The sequence below is a fragment of the Toxotes jaculatrix genome, chromosome 3, assembly GCF_017976425.1.
Source record: "Toxotes jaculatrix isolate fToxJac2 chromosome 3, fToxJac2.pri, whole genome shotgun sequence".
Classification (NCBI taxonomy): domain Eukaryota; kingdom Metazoa; phylum Chordata; class Actinopteri; family Toxotidae; genus Toxotes; species Toxotes jaculatrix.
Window position 1 is genome coordinate 17,877,124 of NC_054396.1, and position 19,914 is coordinate 17,897,037.

Below are 19,914 nucleotides of genomic sequence, written 5' to 3' on the forward strand. Positions count from 1 at the left end.
TGCCAGAGGCAAAAATGACCTTCTCATCTCCGTAATAAGTGTTTAATGTCATAATAATGTCAATTTAAATATCCACAACCATTTCAGAGACAAACGTGTGACCCACAGCCACACTGAGAGAGAACACTGATTTGCGCACCATATTCTTGTGCGTTACCCTTTGTCAGACTGTAAGTAGAGCCACATTTCCTTCATACCAAAGTTACCAGAGTTCTTACCAGCGTGACTTCTACGGCCTATGCTTTTCCCTCAACTACTGCGAGACCAAGTGGTGAAACCTACCGCGAACAGCGCGGCTATTGAAAGGGGGGTTGCAAAGAAGGCGGACCTAGTGCGACCCCCACAGTTGAGCTTCAGAGGGTTTTACAATGCCGACCATTTCTCTACGCGCATTTCGGAGCTGCTGATTTGGAGAGCGACGGTCCGAATGTGCGTACAGATACCAACAAATGTAGAGTCTGTATCGATCACCGAGAAAAAGAAAAAGAGAAAGAGACACTGATCATCAAATTACTCCCACTCAGCAGAGGAATTAACCTGAAAGCTTCGTGACCAGAGCCTTTGGTAAGACTGAACAAATCTGGTATATTTCTTCAAACAGAAAAAAATAGGCAAGCTTTGCTTTCGAGATATGTATGCAGTTGTGTTTTACGTGATGTTTGTATTCCACTGGTTTTATTGAAAGGTTGGGGCTTGTGAAATAAGATTTTAAAACCTTGGAAATAGTATGGTTTTTTTCCTCCTACCGCATAGGGATATAGTATGGCCCAGGGGAAAAGAATGAAAACATATATTAGGAATATCTGTCGCCTATATGATCACGTGGCGCACCATAGTAGGATAGTAGGACATATGGCTTTGTGTCTTAGTATGGAGAGATCAATAAAGAAAGAATAGCATGTTTGGTCCCCCTGCAGTGAGCGCCAAGTCCAGATGTCACGACCATGTGCCTGAAGGAGTCAGTGACAGATTGTTGTTCATCCATTGTCCGTGCGACTCACGTTGTTGCATTTTGAATCTTTCTCATTACGCGTTGGATGAGCCTGGAAGTTAAAGTCTCCCTGCAACAGGTAAAACCAACATCTGGATGGATGGCATTAGGCCTGTGTCACACAATCTGATTCGACGTGTTTCGCAAATGTTTCCAAGTTTCACTTGATACGTGTAGTGATTTTCACAAGTAGACGTTGGTGCTCAAATCAATCAACTTTAATTATCGATGTTCTAACACTCATGTCTTCGCTGCTTGCCCCAAGTTAAAGGTCCCTAACATGTGAGACTTTTATCTTTAAGTTTCTCAGCCTACATCTTAATGCGTCCGCGGTGTCCATGCCACATGACACCGAGTAAGCCCAAAGACAGTTTCCTTTTCCTCCTGCAACCACAACCATATCCGATCCAATCTAATAGAATAATGAATAATAACCCACTGTACAGCAATAACACATTCACTCTGCGTTAAGGCGTGAATAACACAAACACCAGTAGCTTTAACAACCAGCAGCAGCCTTTTAAAGCACTTTGCCTTTGTTATTGTAGGCTAAATATACCCATGTGGAGGAAGAGCGCCCTGTGTAGGAAGTTACTGCACACATTATCACTGAGCCTGTTACATGTGGTATTGTGTTATTATTGTGTGCCTGACAATAATGACTTTTGGGAACAACAACTGCGACGATTTCCATCTACATTTTTTCTCAATGAGTATGTGAGTGACAGTTTTTTTGTGACCTAAATGTTTTGTGGTTTTGCAGTTTTCATTGAGCAGTGAATGTGCACCAGTGTTTTGTATTATATGTTTTGAAAGCTTGTGTTTGACTTGTTTTTTTCTGTTTAATTTATCATGTTAAATATCATCTATTAGTAGACCTGTGACCAGTTTTGCCTTAGTAAAAATGCCATCATTTGCTGGTTCCAGCTTCTTAATTGTGAGGATTTGCTAATTACTTTGTATTATATGACAGTAAATGGAATATTTTTGAGTTTTGGACTATTGGTGGAACAAAACAAACGATTAGAAGACTTCAACTGGGTCTTGCAGAAATTGTGATAAGGATTAACGATTCATAGATATTTTATAGACCAAATGATAAATTGATCAATCAAGATGAAGTCAAAATGTTTCAATACAATAGAGGCTACATTCTTTCATTAATCATGTAATTTGGAGTTTACAGAGAACTAGCCCTTTAAAGATCCTTTATGTGAAACTACTGTCACTTTACTGTAAGATATCCTGCAGTTACAACAGGTTTCCACCATAATACAACTGATACTACTACTAATAATAATGATACTTAAAGGTTAGACATTTCTTATCTTGTCCAGCTCATGACCTTTTAGACATTTTCAAGGAGGAGGGTTCGTAGCACTGTTTTTTTTTTTTTTTTTTTTTTGTGGGTCTTGTTAAAATGCCAAAGGTTAAAAAAGTTTACAAGCATGTTGCAGCTTGCTAGTTTCATTATTTGAATGTCTTGGAAAGAGGTGGGTGTGCATATTGTCAACTCAACTCAACTGGTCAGATTAAAAGAAGGTGGTGCCTGGTCATCAACTGTGGAAAACAGTGACTGTACAGGTGAAAACATGTAACTACCTGATGGGAAATATTGTATTAAAAAAATGTTAAAATATCAAACACAGTAAGACTGAAAGCTTTTAACCAATTATGATATGCATAATTATTATTATGATTTGCATTCAGACTCTCCAGATAACTTCTTTCTGTGTATTTAATGGTGTGGGTGGGGGGGTGTTTTTGACTTTGGCCTCTATCTAAACACCAGCACCCTATATGGGTTTTCATGCCGGGTTCATCACAGTGGAGAATGGGCAGATAAGCGGTCAGTGACCTCAGTGTGCACGGTGATCAAAGTGGCTGAGAGTTTGAGCAGGAGCCGGACAGGTGCGCGCTGTGTGGAGGCCGATGTTTTATCCATGTGGGAAGCAGCCAGCTGTGCTCTTCTGTCACACTGAAGAGACCTGTGAATATCCGCGTTTGAGTCAGTCCAAGTGTTAAGTACCAGACACTCCAGAGGTTATTATTATCTTTGTCATGGGGCTCATAATCTGTGGGGTTGAACCTGACCCTATCATGTGCTGTTGTCTATTTATATTGAAGTCACTGGAAAGTCATTGTCTTTTGTTGGTGCTGTACATTCAAATGGATGTATTCATTTAAGTATAGAATTGGGGCTATGAGTGAACTGATCTGATCTGATCTACTGAGAGTATTCTGAAGAATAAAATGGTCTTCCTGCAGGCCATGTCATAAATTGTCGCAACAATTTATGTTTGTTCATCGTTTTATGAGAAAGTTCAAACTGAAATTCTTTTATCTTTTATGCTTTGGGGTTCTCTTTAGCTTAAAATGGGCACTAACGCTCCCATGAGTTTGTTCCCTCTGGAGCAATCAGTGCCAAAATATATGCTCTGAAGTTAATATATGCTGCCTTAAATATTCCACTGAGAACCATATGTTAATGTGTTTGAAAGCTCACAAGAAATAAATAACCGTATACTTGGAAAGCTACAAACATGTAGCATATATTGAATGTCAGCAGTTAATCGTTATATAAGCTGATACGTCGGTCTGGCTTACCCAAAGACTTGTCATGACTTTGGATTTTAAAATAAAAACATTCAAGTCTCAAGATTCAACCTGGTAAAAACCTGGAACAATCCAAAATATGTAAGGCAGCAACAGTCAGGCTACTGGCTACTCACTTAAAATGGCTTTAATCTATGTTTTTATAATAATAACGTGAAAACAATGTGACCATGTGAAGAGGTTGGTGGTCGTGTTAAACTTACAGAGAATTATCACCTGAACCTGCTGCTCCCCTCAGCTTCACAGAGCTTTACAGTGAGTTTCAGCTTTGTTTAGTTTACTTTTTTGGGTCACTCTAAGCACTTGTTGCTGGTTTAATTTTGAGACCTGCAGAGATCTTTTGGCCACGTCAGAAACAAGTTGTTAACTCAACATCAGTATATCATCACCTTTTGAGTTGATATAGTACACTTGTTAGATGACAGAGCAGTATTATCATTTGGAGGCCTTTTTGCATCCACCTGGGAAATGTAGGTGTCTTTTTGGTCTCCACCAACTCCTGAGGGAAAGACGTGACTCTTTAGCTGCTGAATGTTCCACCATGACCAGCTGCTAACCTTGTCTCTCTGATGTTGGGTGCTGGGTGGATAGCTTACAATGTCTTTATCAGGGCTTTTTCAATGAAAACAGCTGCTCCAGCCAAGCAATGCAATGAGGGCGGTGAGAGAGAACCAAAACAGTAGCAGGGCCAGAAAAAGAAAAATGTTTTTGTATTTTTTTAACTTATCATGGCCATCATTCCCCTCATTTATAAAATGTTGCTCTTCATCTTCACTGTAAAGTCTGCACTCTCCAGGAGTCTAGACATGATGGCATAATCAACAAGTAAGAATGTTCACATTTAACATTTAACTCAGTAAAGCTGTTATTTGGAAGCATAAACTAAAGTGAAAGTTATTGCAGTGTCAAAAAAAAATGAACATGACAAGGTTCACAAAGGCAGAATTTATTGCAGGGTCATTGCACTACACTGGAAAGGTATTCCTGTGTTTGTGTCTCCTTCCTGTATTCCAACCATGATTCAGGGTGTGCCAGGTGTGATCCTCATAACATACGTCCATAGTTTTGCTATTTGAATTAATGGCCCCAGTGGATCTGTGCCAACTCTTAACTTGATTAAATTATGCAGCAAACAATGGCCTGAAGACACGTTCATTCTCAGTTCAATAAACTCAGTGTGATTCTGAGGTATTACTTTCCACAATATGTTTGGAAACCTTTTTGCACTCTGTTATTGCTTTATGACAGGCTAATTTTAGGAATCCGGCTAACACTCCCCCCCCTCCACCTCACGGAGCATGTTACCTGGATTAATATAGCAGACGAGGACTGTCAAGCAGTTTGATGCTGCTCTGCAAACCATCCTTTAAATGACAGCTAGGCTTAAGTGAAATCCATGTGCTTTCTTTTACAATCCCTTTTACGATTCAGTCAGTGTACATGTGAGAAGACCGAGGTGAGAGGAGACAGCCTGAATATAAATCCACATTGCAATCATTCTATGAAGAATTGAATGGTGCTGAGATGTTTTATTAAACGTCCTGTTGACTTTCATTGCATTGGATAGCACCCGTTTGCAATGTACCCTCTTCTCTATCTCATATAACATTTAGTCAAGGCTGCATTGACCATATGTCTCTGAATGTTTTATTGCATTTAAAGCTGGTTCAACCACACAGAGATGTCAAAGCTGTGGTATACTGCAGTTATAGCCAAAGCTCCTGCAAATTAGGCCACAAACGCATAGTACTGAGGCAAATTTTATATTTTATTTTCTGGATAATGGTGCCACATAGCTTTGACTGCTGAGCTGTGTGTGTCTTTATTATTTTCATGTACAGTTAAGACATATTTTAAAAAGGTAAATAGGAATCAAAACTCAAAGTATTATAGCACAGAACTTTTTGTTTCTGCTGTATCAGAACATCTCATGACATGCCATCATGTCAGGTATGTAAAGCATAATGGATGATACATTCCAAATTGGTTTGTCAAAAATGCTTGTGTTCAAAAGCTAGCGACCTGAAAAGCATCCACACAAAGATCTGTGCAAAAGTAATTTCAACACATGTAAACTTTCAGTCAGACAACTTCTATACAAGGTATACTGTCAATGAATTACTTTTACAGTTTCATCAGTCAGGTCAACATTGTCTTTTTTATTTGTCTTTATTTGTGGATACCCAGCAATCAGTTACATGTACTGTGTGTCCCAATTTGCCAGCACTCACAAAATAAAGCGTTAATTCGTAAAATGTATTAATGGAACTTAAGAACAGTAATGAGGCATGTCAATTAAATTAAATTGTGCTGTGAAACCAATTCTTTGGTTGAAAAGGCTACTTTTACAGGTTAATCATTAGTGTGTGTGTGTGTGTTCTGTCATGCATCACACTGCTTGGAAACAAGGAGGTGATGCAGAGAGTTAATGTCCATTTTAGCATGAATGTCACATGGCAGATCTTTTGTTGTGTAAATTTGAATATTTACATTAGTGGCTGAGGGTAATACCTTTGTGCTGGTCCAAGGTTATAGGAAATGCATTTAACTTGAAATATTTAATAAATAAATGAATGAAAGGCTCAATCCTTTATGAACTTTTTTTTTTTTGCTGTTGTTTAACCTGCCACAGTTACAATCTGTTTTTAAAGCTGTGCATTGTTGACCTGTAGAGAGTGTGTGGAAATATCACTGGATAAACTTTTTGTTTTACACTTCACAGTTTTGGATCATTTTATGACAATTACTCATAACAACAACACAAAGGGGCAACAGAAAAAATACAGTTAAAATGCTTCAATATTTTCAACTGTTAAAAGTTGTTTTAAAAGGGATGTAATTCATGAGAAATTTCCCCTATATAAAATCCTGCGTTGCCGCAGAGCAGAATCTGTGATTCAGGTGGAGGCCGATACTGCAGGACATGAGCATGTGTTCCTCTGTCCCCAGCAGGCACGTGGCTGAGGATGAGCTGGTGCTGCCAGGCGCTCTTGGCTGAACCTCGTGCCTGTTCCTGATGCACCACCACATGGGCATCTCCTCATCTACATGTGCTCACCCACTGCCCCCCGCTTGTCGTGTGCCTTCTCCTGTTTTATGTCCAGCTGGCACAAGAAGAGATAGGAAATAATTGTTTAGAATTCAGCTACAGTTCTTTTTAGATTACAATGTTTTATAAATAGTTGTTCTCTCACTTTAACGGAAAAAAGAACTCCAGCAGCTAATCATTATTCACCCACCCACCTGTTCAAACATTTCAAATGTCACGTAAGTCCAGTAACTCAGAATGGGACTTTTCACTCTCATGACCCTTCATGGTTGATTTGTTACGTAATAGAACTCACTTTGGGCTCCAGTAGCTTGTAAAAGGCCATTTTCTCAGATATACAGGGATCAGTATTAAGTAACAATAAATAGTTAAGCAGTTTTCTTAGCCCAAAGGAAAACAGCATGTTTCTTACCAAATAAAATTATACTGTCATTTTTGTAACTTAGTTTCCAAGTAGTGAATAAATTATCTCCATCTGTTTGTGAGGTCTGCAGATGTTCCCGATGTTTTTGAAGCTTAGCAGCTTTTACCTGCAAGATAGAGAGGATAACCATTTTTACATTTGATCATGATCATTTGAAATCAGCAGGACTGTAAGTGAGACGTGGGCAGAGCGGTAGATCATAAGGAGCAATATCAAGTATCATTTTTATCCATAACCTTTGCATCTCCACTCCCACAAACAATGAATTAATGTTTCTTCCTTTCAGCCACAAATATGATGTGAAAGAGTCATGCATACTGTATGTACATAACATATTTATACCACAACAACTTAAACCTGGTATCAGTAGTCACACACTGAGCAACATACCAAACTCCCAGTCTACATCTGAGATATCAGTATCAGCTAAAACCTTTGCTTTTGTTTGGATTTATAAATGAAAAGAATCACAGAGTTAGTAGGAAAAATGTGTTTCAGTAATATAAAATGAGGAAGTTGCAGCAGCCCAACAATCTGTCAGGTCTCTAACAAGCTGTCTTGGATCATCTTGACTGACATGGTTATGGACATACACATGGTTAAACTGTCTGGCCTTCCGTTCACCTATCACTAGATGAAATTACACAGCAGAAATAGTACCAGCGCTATGTCTGTTTGAAGAGCTAATTCTGCATACAGCTACCTGATCTGGGACTCGCTCTGTCCTTGGTCTTTACATGTCAGATGTTCTTCACTGTTTCAGTTCTGTCATCTGTATTAGTGCTGCTGATTGACTGCATCCTTCTGAATTTGAAAGCTGTGCTGGATTGCGACCCATAACACACCATGTTTTCGAGTTAGACTTTGGTTAAGACTCACGTGGTGGACTCACGCGGTGGATTTACCTATGGCTGTTGTACCTTGATACTCTTACAGAGAACTGCAACAGACTGATGTGGCCATTCAGGTCTTTCAGATATTTCCTAAAAGCCCTGAGAACACCTGGTAATGCTTTTTCTCATGGGTCTGTAATTTTGTGTAATAGTTTCCAGTGGAGGTTTCCTAGAAGGATCTGAGTTATTTCGTAGTTATAATAAGGAAACTTGGGATAACCTGGAAAAAAAGGCTCCATTTGCACCCAAGTAAATAGTCATTCATTATTCATTATTGGAGACTTTATTGCCCTCACATGTTGAATTGCATGGTTGCCTGTAGAGTAGTTTTACATTCCCGCGTATTTAATTGACCTGCTGAAAACAATTAATTGGCAATGAACTGGAATTAAGTAACTACAATTCTACCGGTTGAACACTCTCACTATGTTCCTTATAATGACAACCAGGTTACATTCTTCATTCTTTTTTTCCCTGGAAGCTTCTTGGAAATTGTTTGAAAATTGAAGAGCCTCTGATGTTTTTAGCTGTTGCATTTATTGCAGTTTAATGCAATGAGTGACAATAAGAGCTGGATTTTTATCCTCATATTTTTATATTCATAGTTTTTTTTCCCCTCAATATTTTTCATCACAATATTTTTATTTGAAATATTTGAAAAATATTTGACTTGTTCTGACTGAAAGCAATCAATGTGAAGGGTCAAATAAAAACCTCCATTTGGGAAGGAAATGTAGACCTGACATGAATATGGTTTTATAAGCTAAAAAGGATAAGGTTTTGACTGTGATTTAGTTTTTCTAACTGTTCGAAGGTGAAGTTTTTTAGGGTCATGGTTAGGTTTTGATTTTCTGTGATTTATTGTGCTGAACAGAAATTCTTAGCAAACAATCCGTAACAATCCCTGCCTTGACATAAAGGTATTTCTCACTTTCTAATAAATTTAAGTCTTCAGGATACTGAAAGTGAAAAAAACTAATTTCTGATGACATAAACTTTATTTATACCATGCATGGTAATAAATGAATCATGCTAATCGAATTTCACCTATTTTCCTTTTCCAATGTCACCAATGAAACTATTGACTATTGACTAGTGACTTGCACGACAAATGTCGTGCAAGTCACAGTGTTTGGAAACATACACCACCATTGACATAAACAAAGCATACCATATGACTCACTCACAAGAGTATATGGGCAGGTTACAAATGTAAATGCAACAAAACAATTATCATATGGGTGGAAAAATGCCAACACTGTGAGCCTCATGCTGTATTTACTGTAAATGTAGTGTCTCCAGGGAAGGAACAAGCTCTGATCCACTGTTTTCTGGCTGTTCATGAACAAAAACAGTGATTGGATTCTGGAAAAAAATGGGTGACTCTCCCTATTTGCAATTTATAGGGGGGAGTCTCACCTTTCTGGGAATTATCATTATTAAAGTTTTGTGCTGCAGCAGGAACTACTGACATTATGGGCTTTTACTACACATTTGTAGTTTCGTTAAGAAACATGTTATCTTTCTGTATATAAAATGACTCTGTATAAGTTAGGTGTTCATAGGTTCAAATACACATTTTGAGCTTAATTATTTTGTTTTAATGGGGTAAATTATTCATTCTTTTATTGGCTACTACGTCTGATTGTTGTGTCGAGTATCATGCGGCGTGACTTTGTTTTGTTCCTCTCAGGTTTCTTTTGTAGCTGCAGTGGCATGGCATCAATGACCCTCTTTAAATGTACAGTATGAATAGCAGTAACAGTGATCTTCTGGCAGAGAGGACACTGTGAACACAATTGAGCTGCTGTACACTGATCACGGCGGAAGTGGCGAACAACACTCCATTGTCTCTCTGAGTGAAATAGTGAAGAGGATTCACTGGGGTCATGGGAGGATATGATAAGTTATTAATAGTTTTTAATCAATAACAATAGTTTCGTGGTTCACAAAAATACCTCCTTTGTCTTCAAACCATAGCTATGGCAAACCCCCACACTCATTAAGGAAAAATAATGGTAAATGTATAATCAGAGTATTACAGTAATAACTGTTTTGCAAACTGCTTTCTCTGTAATTTAAGGGACTTTTGTTGTGAGTGATTTGGAATTTTCCTTTATCACATTGTCCTTATATTTGTCATATGTGTCATTGTGTGGGATCTCACTGAGTTTCTACTGGCTTGTGATTTAAACCACACAAAAGACAAGAGCAAACAAAATCAAAAAAAAAAAAAAACCTGACCGTGATCTTTGACCATGTGGTCTGGACTTGTTTGCCTTGGTCAATACTGAAGTTCTGGAAAGCACAAAGAAATTTGTCATACTTTCTGGCATTTTATCTCAGCCTTTGATAATTTACAGCTACAGTGTGTCAATGTGTGCTGTTTGTGTCAGTGTATGTGCAGCAGGAGTTTCAGTGAATGAATTGAATGAGCGAGCGAGTGTGTGAGGTCAGGTCTTGGATATTGGAAGTCACTGTGTCAACAGTAGAAGTGAGTCATTGCTGCACAGTTGTTGGACAGACAAATATTGAATATTTAATACATGACGTCTGTCACTGGTTGCCAAATGTACAGACACTGCAACACTACTACTGAAATACATTTATAATTACAATTAGAAAAAAAAGTAAATATAACCAACAGAACTGTACAGAGGAAAAGCGACACACATGAAGTAGGCTGAAGCTACAGCTTATTAAGTTCACAGTTTTTTTAAATACTTTCTTTGTCAAAGTCACAGCAAACTAAAATTATTATTATCCTTGCCATAACTAATGTGAAACTACTGTGTTTGATATTACTCATTAGGTAGTTTCAAAAAACACATTTCTCTAAAGTGTGAAATGCTCAGAACTAAATACACAAGATTTCAAGATTAGACATTTTTTATAACAAGTATAAAGAGACACTCAAACATTCATCTAATCTGCCTCAATGGGGCTGTGTGGGTGTGATATGACTGACGGTGTGGAAACAACCCCATAGATTATTGTTAGGTTAGCTTAAGGAAATCCTTTACATCAACTTTCCAGCCCAGTAACACTCACCTCAAACCACTGAGAAGAGCACAGACAACACAAAAAGTGCAGAAATCTTCCATGTGAAAAAACAAAACTTTAACTACACATTCACAATGATGTGTGCACTTTGTTCATGGAATAAAGTATCGTAAACAAACAAAGCCACACATCTGCATGTTGGTGATTTCAGTCTTTTCTGCCTCCGCCCTAGATATTCAAGATACTGAGTGACTTTAAAGGATCACCTTTGTTGAACACGTACGAGCCAAAAGGAATCTGTTACAACTTGTGTCATGGAGCCTGCTCAGTCAGAGATGAACATCTTATCCAATGGGAAAAGTCATGACCTTGGAGATGACATGGCTGTGCCAATGAAGACGTTGCTAGAGGAGGATCAGTGAGTATCCTCCCTTTCTTGCACACACAGATGAATGGCTGCACTTTGTTCCTTAGTGTACACACTGGTAATTTAACACAGCATGTGTCAAGCACTTCTTTGTCTATCTTTATCTTTCTGTATCAGTTATACTTGTGTAAAAACCACATCCTAGATTATTTATGCTAAATTAACTGACTTTTAAGTTACTAAAAAAAAAAAAAAAGCTACACTAAAAAAAAGCTTTTGACTTATTTTTGTATATCTACCTTTGTCCCTGTGATAAGAGTTTCACATTAATATGACCAGGATAACAGATGTGGCGAGTGACATACAGTATAACTTACTTCTTGCATAATTCTTTGCTTTTTTTAAAATGCATGTCAATTTTGTTTTTGTGCTCGCCTCAACGGGTGGATCCTTACACAGAAATGGCACTCAAACAGTCAGGTATGTTTGTGGAGATTCGTGTGAGAAAGTTTTCCACTGCACATTTGTTTTCATGCATATAATAATTAAGCATGTGATTTTAACTACAGTCAGCAGCAGATATGTGTACAGCGTTCGGATGTAGATAGAGAGACCATTAATTGACAGACACAAATTTGCCCCCTAGATTTGATGATCCTGATGGTGGACTGGAGAATGAGGAATTTTTGCCCAATGCAGATGGAAAGAAACCAATACGCTTCAAAGACGTAAGTGTAAAAGCCTGTGTTTACAGGCAGAAAACAACAGAAAGAGCATTGTGTTTTTTGTTGAAATATAATGGAGCTTTATTGTATGCTCTTGTTTGATTTTTCCACCAGTTTGAAGGAAAGACCTCTTTTGGGATGTCTGTCTTCAACCTGGGTAATGCTATTATGGGCAGTGGAATCCTGGGATTGGCCTATGCCATGGCCAACACTGGCATACTCCTCTTCTTGTGAGTAAATAAATTTTAAATTGTAAATAAACATATTTATCAGGAAGTGGTCATTTCAAAACTGTAGTCACTTCTAGTTAATGTTTGGAGTGCTGAATTGTTGTTTTTTTTTTTGTTGTTGTTGTTTTTCTGTGCACCTTAAGCTGTAGTGGTGCTACTCCAGTGTAGGGTGGAGTTTATTAAATGGTCGAATGCACTTGAAGAAGTGGTAGAAGTAGAAACAAAACAGTTGGTAAAAGCATTATGAAATTGTGTATCTCTCATGTACTTCTGCGCTGATAGGTCAATCAAGGGCCACTGTGGCCCTAGTTACTTATAGAAGTGATTTAGTATCTGTCATGACATCCGGTAACATATCATGTCCCATGATATGCCCACATCTACTCATACCCTTTTTCTCAGGCTCTCGTCCCCGCCCTCATCACCACACTGAGACCCCAGAAAGGCCACAGCCCAGAATAACTGAACTTCCAGACTCTGCGTGAGGCATCTGGATTGCTCATTTAGCTCCTTCTGCTCCTTGCAGACTTCTGCTGTCAGACCATGACCCTGGTAGTCTTGGTCATGTAGTCTGTGTTTGTGTAGCTGCAGAGAGTAAGTAGCAGGACTGGAATAGAGAATGACCTCAGCATTAACCTCAACTGTGAAGAAAGGAAGTCAGATCGATAGAGATTTCAGCTGATGAGGAAGGCTACAGTACATCTCTTATGCAACTTCTGTCAGGAAGTAGGTCAGAGATATTATAACTATATATAGGTGGTGACTTCTGGTATGATGTTACTGAATCATTGCCATGTAACAGTAGGAGCAAACGATATTTCAGTTATACTTAAATGAGTTTTCATAGCAACCTGAAGCTTAACAGTCATCAATACCACAACAAAGCATGTCATACATGACAAACAAGGAACAGTACTTGCATATAAAGGTTTACCAACAAAATAATTAGTAAACTGCCTGCATCTAAGGCCAACACACAGCAGGGCCTCCCTCCTGTTATAAGAAACATAAGACAACATGAGTTATGGAAAAACTGTGGGTTGAGACTATAGGTGAAAGGATAAAATCCTACTGCAGGATTAACATGACATTTGGATGTAATATTTAATGTAAAAAATCCATTCATATCAACTACCCTTTCTACACAACTCCAAACACATACAACATATACAAAACATTCTGACTAAAGCATGTAAAGGGGTTTATTACATCTTTATTTCTTATATTCTTTTTATCCTTACAACCTGTTTTCATCATATTGTATTTCACTGTAATATTTTCTTTCTGCTTAGACTAATCTGCTTTTTTAAATCTGTTTAATCCCTGATTTCTTGGGAATTAAAGGCAAGTGACTCTTTTAAAGGGAACAGGCTGGAGGCATTTGAAAAGCTTAATTCCTAGAAAGAAAACAAAAGTGCTTTCTAGGCACATGAGTTAGATTATTAATGGGTTTTTCAGTTGAAAGTGCTTCCTGATGAGCTGCACAGTCATTCTGACACATTTTTCAGAGCACATCTATTGACAGTTTTGTCAGTATTTAACTCTATAGTCACCCATGTGTTTTTAATTACAACATGTTCTTTCAGCCTTGTTTGTACACAGGATTTCTTTGACGTTTGTTCCTTTTTTGCTTTGGACACACGTCGATCCACCAGCCACAATACAAATAGATGTTCTCAGTCCCCGTCAGTGTTTTGACACAGAAATAGAGCAGTCATGAAAAGCCAGAGTGTCAGGATCCAAAGAAGGGTATTTCTTCATTTAGACAAGGCATCAAACTCCATGTGTTTTTTTTTCCTTACAAACACAAATCAACATTGCACGGCATTTGTAACGGTACTAGTTACTGTTCAGTGGCTTGATTTCCATCCTTTTGCTTGAATGTTTTCACTTCAGTTGTGGCTACAAGAAATGCAAGAGTGTACAGAAATGCTGGGAAAAGGTCTGAGAAAGGTGATGGTTTGGGGATCACCCCCTGACTCCTTAGGAATGGCCTGAGAACCCTTGCTCAAGGCTCTGTGCCACTGTAGGAGAACCACTGCAGTGAAAAGGTTATGGGAAATAACCATTTTTCTCCTTGTGTAGGACTGCTGACCTTTGTGGAGTACATTTAAATTCTTTTATCAAAAGAGACTCATTATTTCAAGAATGCCTCCTTTTGTTTCATGTTTATTTGTTTCAACTGTTGGTATTGTGTTAAAATAATGCATTTAGCATTTTCAAGCAGTTAGCAGAATCAGATTCAAAAATGAAGGAATGCCAGGATTGTACCGGAAGGAATGAATAATTTGGAGACATACAAGGCTGACACTTATACAAACATGACAGTGGTACATGACTTTCCCTTCTGTATTGTCACAGGTTTCTTCTGACTGCAGTAGCAGCCCTGTCATCTTACTCCATTCATCTCCTGCTCAAATCCTCTGGCATTGTGGGTAAGCCTTATGTCATGTTTAAGATTGTGTAGTGAAATAGTACAACTCCGTGATATAAAGTTGAAATGATATGTCGACTTGAACTTCCTACACTTCTGCTACTAATGGATAGTTAAGTCAAAGTGAAAAAGACATCTGATACAGACAGATGAATTATTGTTTACACATGAGACATATTAAGATGAGAAGGATTAAGATTCTGTACAACTTCAGTTCTCTAATGATACACTGTTCATAAGAAGCACATACACATATTGGTGCAGTGGTTAGCACTGTCGCCTCACAGCAAAAGGGTTTCAGGTTCGAACCCTGGCATGTTCTCCCACAATCACACCCTAGGTGTGAGTCTGTGCATGTGTGGTTGTGGTCTGTCTTTGTGTGTCGGCCCTGCAATTGAATGGCAACCAGTAGCCCACCTCTCGCCCATAGTCAGCTGGACTCCAGCTCCCCCTCAACCCTGCGTATCAAACTGTATAGAAAATGTATGGATGGATAGTTTATTCTATAACCCGGTGTGTGGCAAAATTGATAGTGTCTAGACACACGTTTCTTCAGTCTCAGCAAACACAAGTGAGTGAAAATTATTGTTTGTAATCTGTTTTACAGGAATTCGAGCTTATGAACAGCTGGGATACAGAGCCTTTGGCATTCCTGGAAAAATGGCTGCTGGTATAGCAATTACCCTGCAGAACATTGGAGGTGAGGAGCCACTGCAACTCTGTGGTTAATGTGTTTGTGAATATGCCACCTGTCTGCAAACTCCCTGCAGCTGAAAACATGAATTGCACACCATTAAATGGATTAGTGTTTATACCCCTCCACCCGTCACCCCCCTCACCCAACCATCACATATTTACCACTACTATTACTTAAGCTTCTGTTCTAGGCTGTACATATGAAGAATGGAATATGGGTTATATGAAAGAAGGTGTAATAATTATAAACAAATTGAGGTTGAGATAATTGCAGACTGGTGTTATGGCAGGCTCATTGGTATTTACCACAACCATGCCCAGCTTAAGCATCCAGTGCAACTGAAGATCAGATTTAAGGTATTTCCCTAAAGCCTAAAGTCATTAAGTTGCTTGTCTTGTCCAACCAACACTCCAAAACTCAAAGACAGTAAATTTACTATCACAGAAAAACAGCAGCTACTCACACTGGAATAGATAAAACTAATGTAATGTAATGCTCAGTATTTTTGCTTGAAAAATTACAGAAATACTTTTTAAATTTAGTATATTAGTAATATATAGTAATATTTAGTAATCAATATTACGTTTATCGATTAACTGAATAATTATTTTATTTATTATCTTTTTTGTCAGCCTAAAAATGATGGAAGTGGAATCTCTCGCATTTTTTTTTTATTGTAGAAAATGCCCTCCCTTAGGTTACTAACGTGACCTAATTCCCAGAACAAATACAGAGGAAATGACCTTTGTCCTAAGCAACAGCTACCACTCTGTCACTTACACAAACTCAGTGTGATAAGTGTTCTTGTGACACTGCTTCGCTGATGTCTGTTTGTTTAGTGTGCCAATGAACTTGGCCACACATTTTCATATTTCCTCTCTCTTGCCTTGTTATAGCCATGTCCAGCTACCTGTACATCGTTAAGTCTGAGTTACCTCTGGTCATCCAAGCTTTCCTGAAGGCAGACCCCAACTCTGAGTGAGTATTATCATTTATGCACTTTTCAACACCAGCATCCCTGGGCTGCCTCTGGAGGGCACGTGACTCTTGCCAGCGGTTGGCCCAACCACTCAGACACCACTGTGTGCAGGGTCAATGGGCCTGGTGGACTATGTGTGCAGTGATTATGTCAGTTTGCACCTTTCATTGATTCAGTCGGGGGGTGTGATGAGAATGGCAACTTGTAATTGGTTGAGCAACAAGGGGGCCTTGGTTGGGTATCTTTCAGTTATGTATACACACACAACATAAACCCTCAGCGCTGTCAGCTTGCAGAGGCAAGCGTTGTTCATTTCAGAGTCATGCCACTGACACTCTGCATAAGGCCATGGAGGACTGAAGTGGATTCCAGCTGCCTGTTCAAATCTAAAAACAAACATTGTGCTCAAAAGGGATTGCAGCAACTGCAGCCATACACTTCCCTTTTAAAACATCTCAGGCATAGTAGAAAAAAAGCTCTTTTCAGAAATGTCAGCATGTGTTTGTCACATCGGAGCTAAACATCCAGACAGTCCTTTTAGGGATCTTACATTTAATACAATACACATAACACACTTTGTGTTTAACAACCTCTACACAAGATGTCCAACTTACATTGTGGCCTAACCTGTCTCTCTATAGTGTCAATGCTCTTGTTCTGCTCTTGAGTGTTTTTCCAATTTTCTTGCCATATCTCAAGATAACTCTGATATGTGGGCCTAATCCGTCTGAAGGGCATGCCGTTACCCTTTATCACTGATCACATTTAGAGTGGGATAAACTCATACTAATATCTGTTTTTGTGTGTATTTATATCAGGGTCAGAAGCTTAGCTACAATCAAAATCATATGAAGTATTATGACTCTCTCTCTCTGTCTCTCTCTCTCTCTCACACACACACACACACAAACACTAATGACAGCAGCAGGTGCTGTAACACGGTGCCAAATTTCGAGGCCGAGCATAAGGACAGGTCAGTTCAGGGCCAGTTCTCAACAACCGAGACACACTGCTCATTTCCACTTGACGCACCTCTTGCTAGTCAAATCCATGGCGTCAGGAGAACACAGTGGAATGAGGGGCGGGTAGTGGGGCTGTGGTTTTATTTATGACCTGTGGCTCTTTAAATAGACAGCAATGATGTGTGACAGACAGACAGAAGTACCTCTCACTTAAGATTGCCTCTGGAAAGACAAAAATTGTTTCCAGCAACACATGAAGATGTACACATACATAATACAGACACAGTGGTTTCTTATAGAGTATACATGAGGATTATCAGGTAAAAATGTACAGTTTGCAGTGGAGTCTCAGCATGGTCACACAAGGAGAGAATCAGAAATTTGGGCGTGACAGGGATTCACTCAGAGCTTTAGACTTCAGACTTGGACTTGAGTCAGACTGAAGCCTTGACTCCCAAAAGACCAGAGCATAAATACTAGATATTTGATAAACACATTACACATGAGGGTCTCCTAAATTTGGTTATTAAAGAAATAAAAAGGGTGAAAAACACAGCTTTCTTGTCGTACAATTTCTCATTAATAATGAGCTGACACACGCCAGCAATAGACTTGCAGTGTGATCTGGGCCTTGTCCTCAGTAACATGAGACTTGACTTGGATCGGTCTCAGCTGATTTCAGATTTGACTGTCCCTACACTGCTCTGCATTCACAGTGGCCACACATGAATGCCGACCATCTGAAATGACCTACTGAGGAGAAGTCCATAGAGGGCATGACCTGTAACTCGTGTGACTTCCCATGCTTTCAAGGGACTCCTCCACACACACACACACACACAAAAGAAGGAAACACTGGTAGTCTCATCATAGATCACTGTATACTACAGCCTGGAGGGCTGTGGCAGACAGCTGATCCCACTGGCAGTGACTCGTTCAGAGGGTTAAGAATAACAAGCTTAGGAGCTTAAAAAGGGGCTGCAAGGCACAAAAGCCTTTCTATACACAGGATTTAGGAGACAGTGGTCTTTAATGATTCAACAATCATTTCTATAAGCTACATGTTGCTTGTGCTTTTCTCTGGTCTAAAGCCACTAATGTTTAAGGTTTATGGTCTTTGCTCCCGGATATGTGTTCTCCTGTGCGAGACACGCTAGGGAAAGATTTATCATTTCTACTCAGTTAAGTAAACTGGTGGTTGTCCATCTCAAGGACTGAAACAAGACTGTTCGCATGACAGTTAAAAAGCTGTTTAACCACATACAGTCTGTTTACTATAGACAGTAATGTCATAACTGAGGACTAGCTTATGAAATATCTCATGTTATTCCTGTGTTACAAGAGTAGGTCACCGTGACAGATCAACACAGAACACAAGGACATGTAGCGTCCTCCCAGCACCAACATGTCTGCGTGTTTTAAGAGAGCACTTATATATGTCGTGTCGGCTATTTAGGTTAAACGAGGGAGTTATGTTTTATAAGGGCCATTCACTGGATGTTTTTTTTAATGGGAACACTGTGTGGAGTCCACATATGGCAGATAGTGATATGGCACCAGGGTCCGCCATTGAAGATAAGTTAAGATTGAATATGTCATTCTATCACATTGCAAAGGTGTGAAGATGATGCTGGTAATATTTCCTGATTTCTTCAGTGGTTAGTGTCGTGTAGACTATGCTATGTCTTCCTTTTCTGCAACTGTGAACTGTCACATAAATCATCAGACTTATGTAACAGTCTATTCCAGTACTACTGTGGGGAACAACATAAGCAAACTCGATTTTCCACGATCTTGAAGCCAAGGATGTTCCCAGCAGGTTGCTGTTGTCCTGCCAAAATGCAGCACATCAACCACTTGGACCAGTAGATTCTTAACAACCTGGTGACATTCAAACAAGTACTCTCAAACTGTGTGATTTTAATAAAAGCACTGCCAACAGTTTTGCTAAATGTGTAAACGAATTTTTCACCATCTCATTTTCCACTCTATTTTTGTCTGTCTCTCTCTGTGACTCTGTGCCAGTGTTTGAAATATTGAGCTCACCAAAGTAAACTAGACTTTTCCCCCCAAACAGTCTGTGGTACTTGAATGGAAACTACCTGGTCATCATGGTCTCTGCCAGTATCATCCTGCCCCTGGCTTTGATGAAGCAACTTGGTGAGTAACACCAAAGTTGTATATGTTCTCTTGGCTTTTCTGTCTGTTACCATCTGCCCATATTAATTTTGAGACCCCTGCATCTCACACTAAGGATTATTAATCTGTTGTAACCGACGTGAATAAGGCACATAAACTGTATATTGTGTGTGTGAGTGTGTGTGTGTGTGTGTGTGTGTGTGCATGCGTGTGTTATGTAAACACACACATACATATATCTTTAGAATCTCAAATCAAAATTTTTTTTTCCTCTTTTTCTGGAACAAATGGGATACCATAAGTTTCAGTGTTTGCTCCTGGGACACAGCTCCTGCTTTCTAAACATAAAGAGACTATTAGTCAATGATGTCCTCACACTTCACTGGCTCCCTGGAACACTTTCTG

At 39.0% G+C, this 19,914-nt stretch overlaps 1 protein-coding gene across 4 annotated transcripts in view; it reads left to right on the forward strand.

The window, feature by feature from the left end:
- The first annotated feature begins 270 nt into the window (after positions 1–270).
- The window catches only part of slc38a3b (solute carrier family 38 member 3b), a 32,063-nt gene continuing 12,419 nt past the window's right edge, over positions 271–19,914 (forward strand). For 2 of the 4 annotated variants that reach the window (XR_005893859.1, XM_041034030.1), the window contains exons 1-9: positions 274–564; positions 11,209–11,394; positions 11,803–11,823; positions 11,990–12,071; positions 12,183–12,298; positions 14,660–14,733; positions 15,340–15,432; positions 16,326–16,407; positions 19,448–19,530. Coding sequence is in view for 3 of the 4 variants with exons in the window: in XM_041034030.1 (XP_040889964.1) it covers positions 11,291–11,394; positions 11,803–11,823; positions 11,990–12,071; positions 12,183–12,298; positions 14,660–14,733; positions 15,340–15,432; positions 16,326–16,407; positions 19,448–19,530 (655 nt within the window). In the remaining variant the exon portion in view is untranslated. Of the gene's footprint in view, positions 565–2,856; positions 3,035–11,208; positions 11,395–11,802; positions 11,824–11,989; positions 12,072–12,182; positions 12,299–14,659; positions 14,734–15,339; positions 15,433–16,325; positions 16,408–19,447; positions 19,531–19,914 lie in introns of those variants that run through there. The other 2 variants (XM_041034031.1, XM_041034032.1) reach the window with 2 other exon arrangements.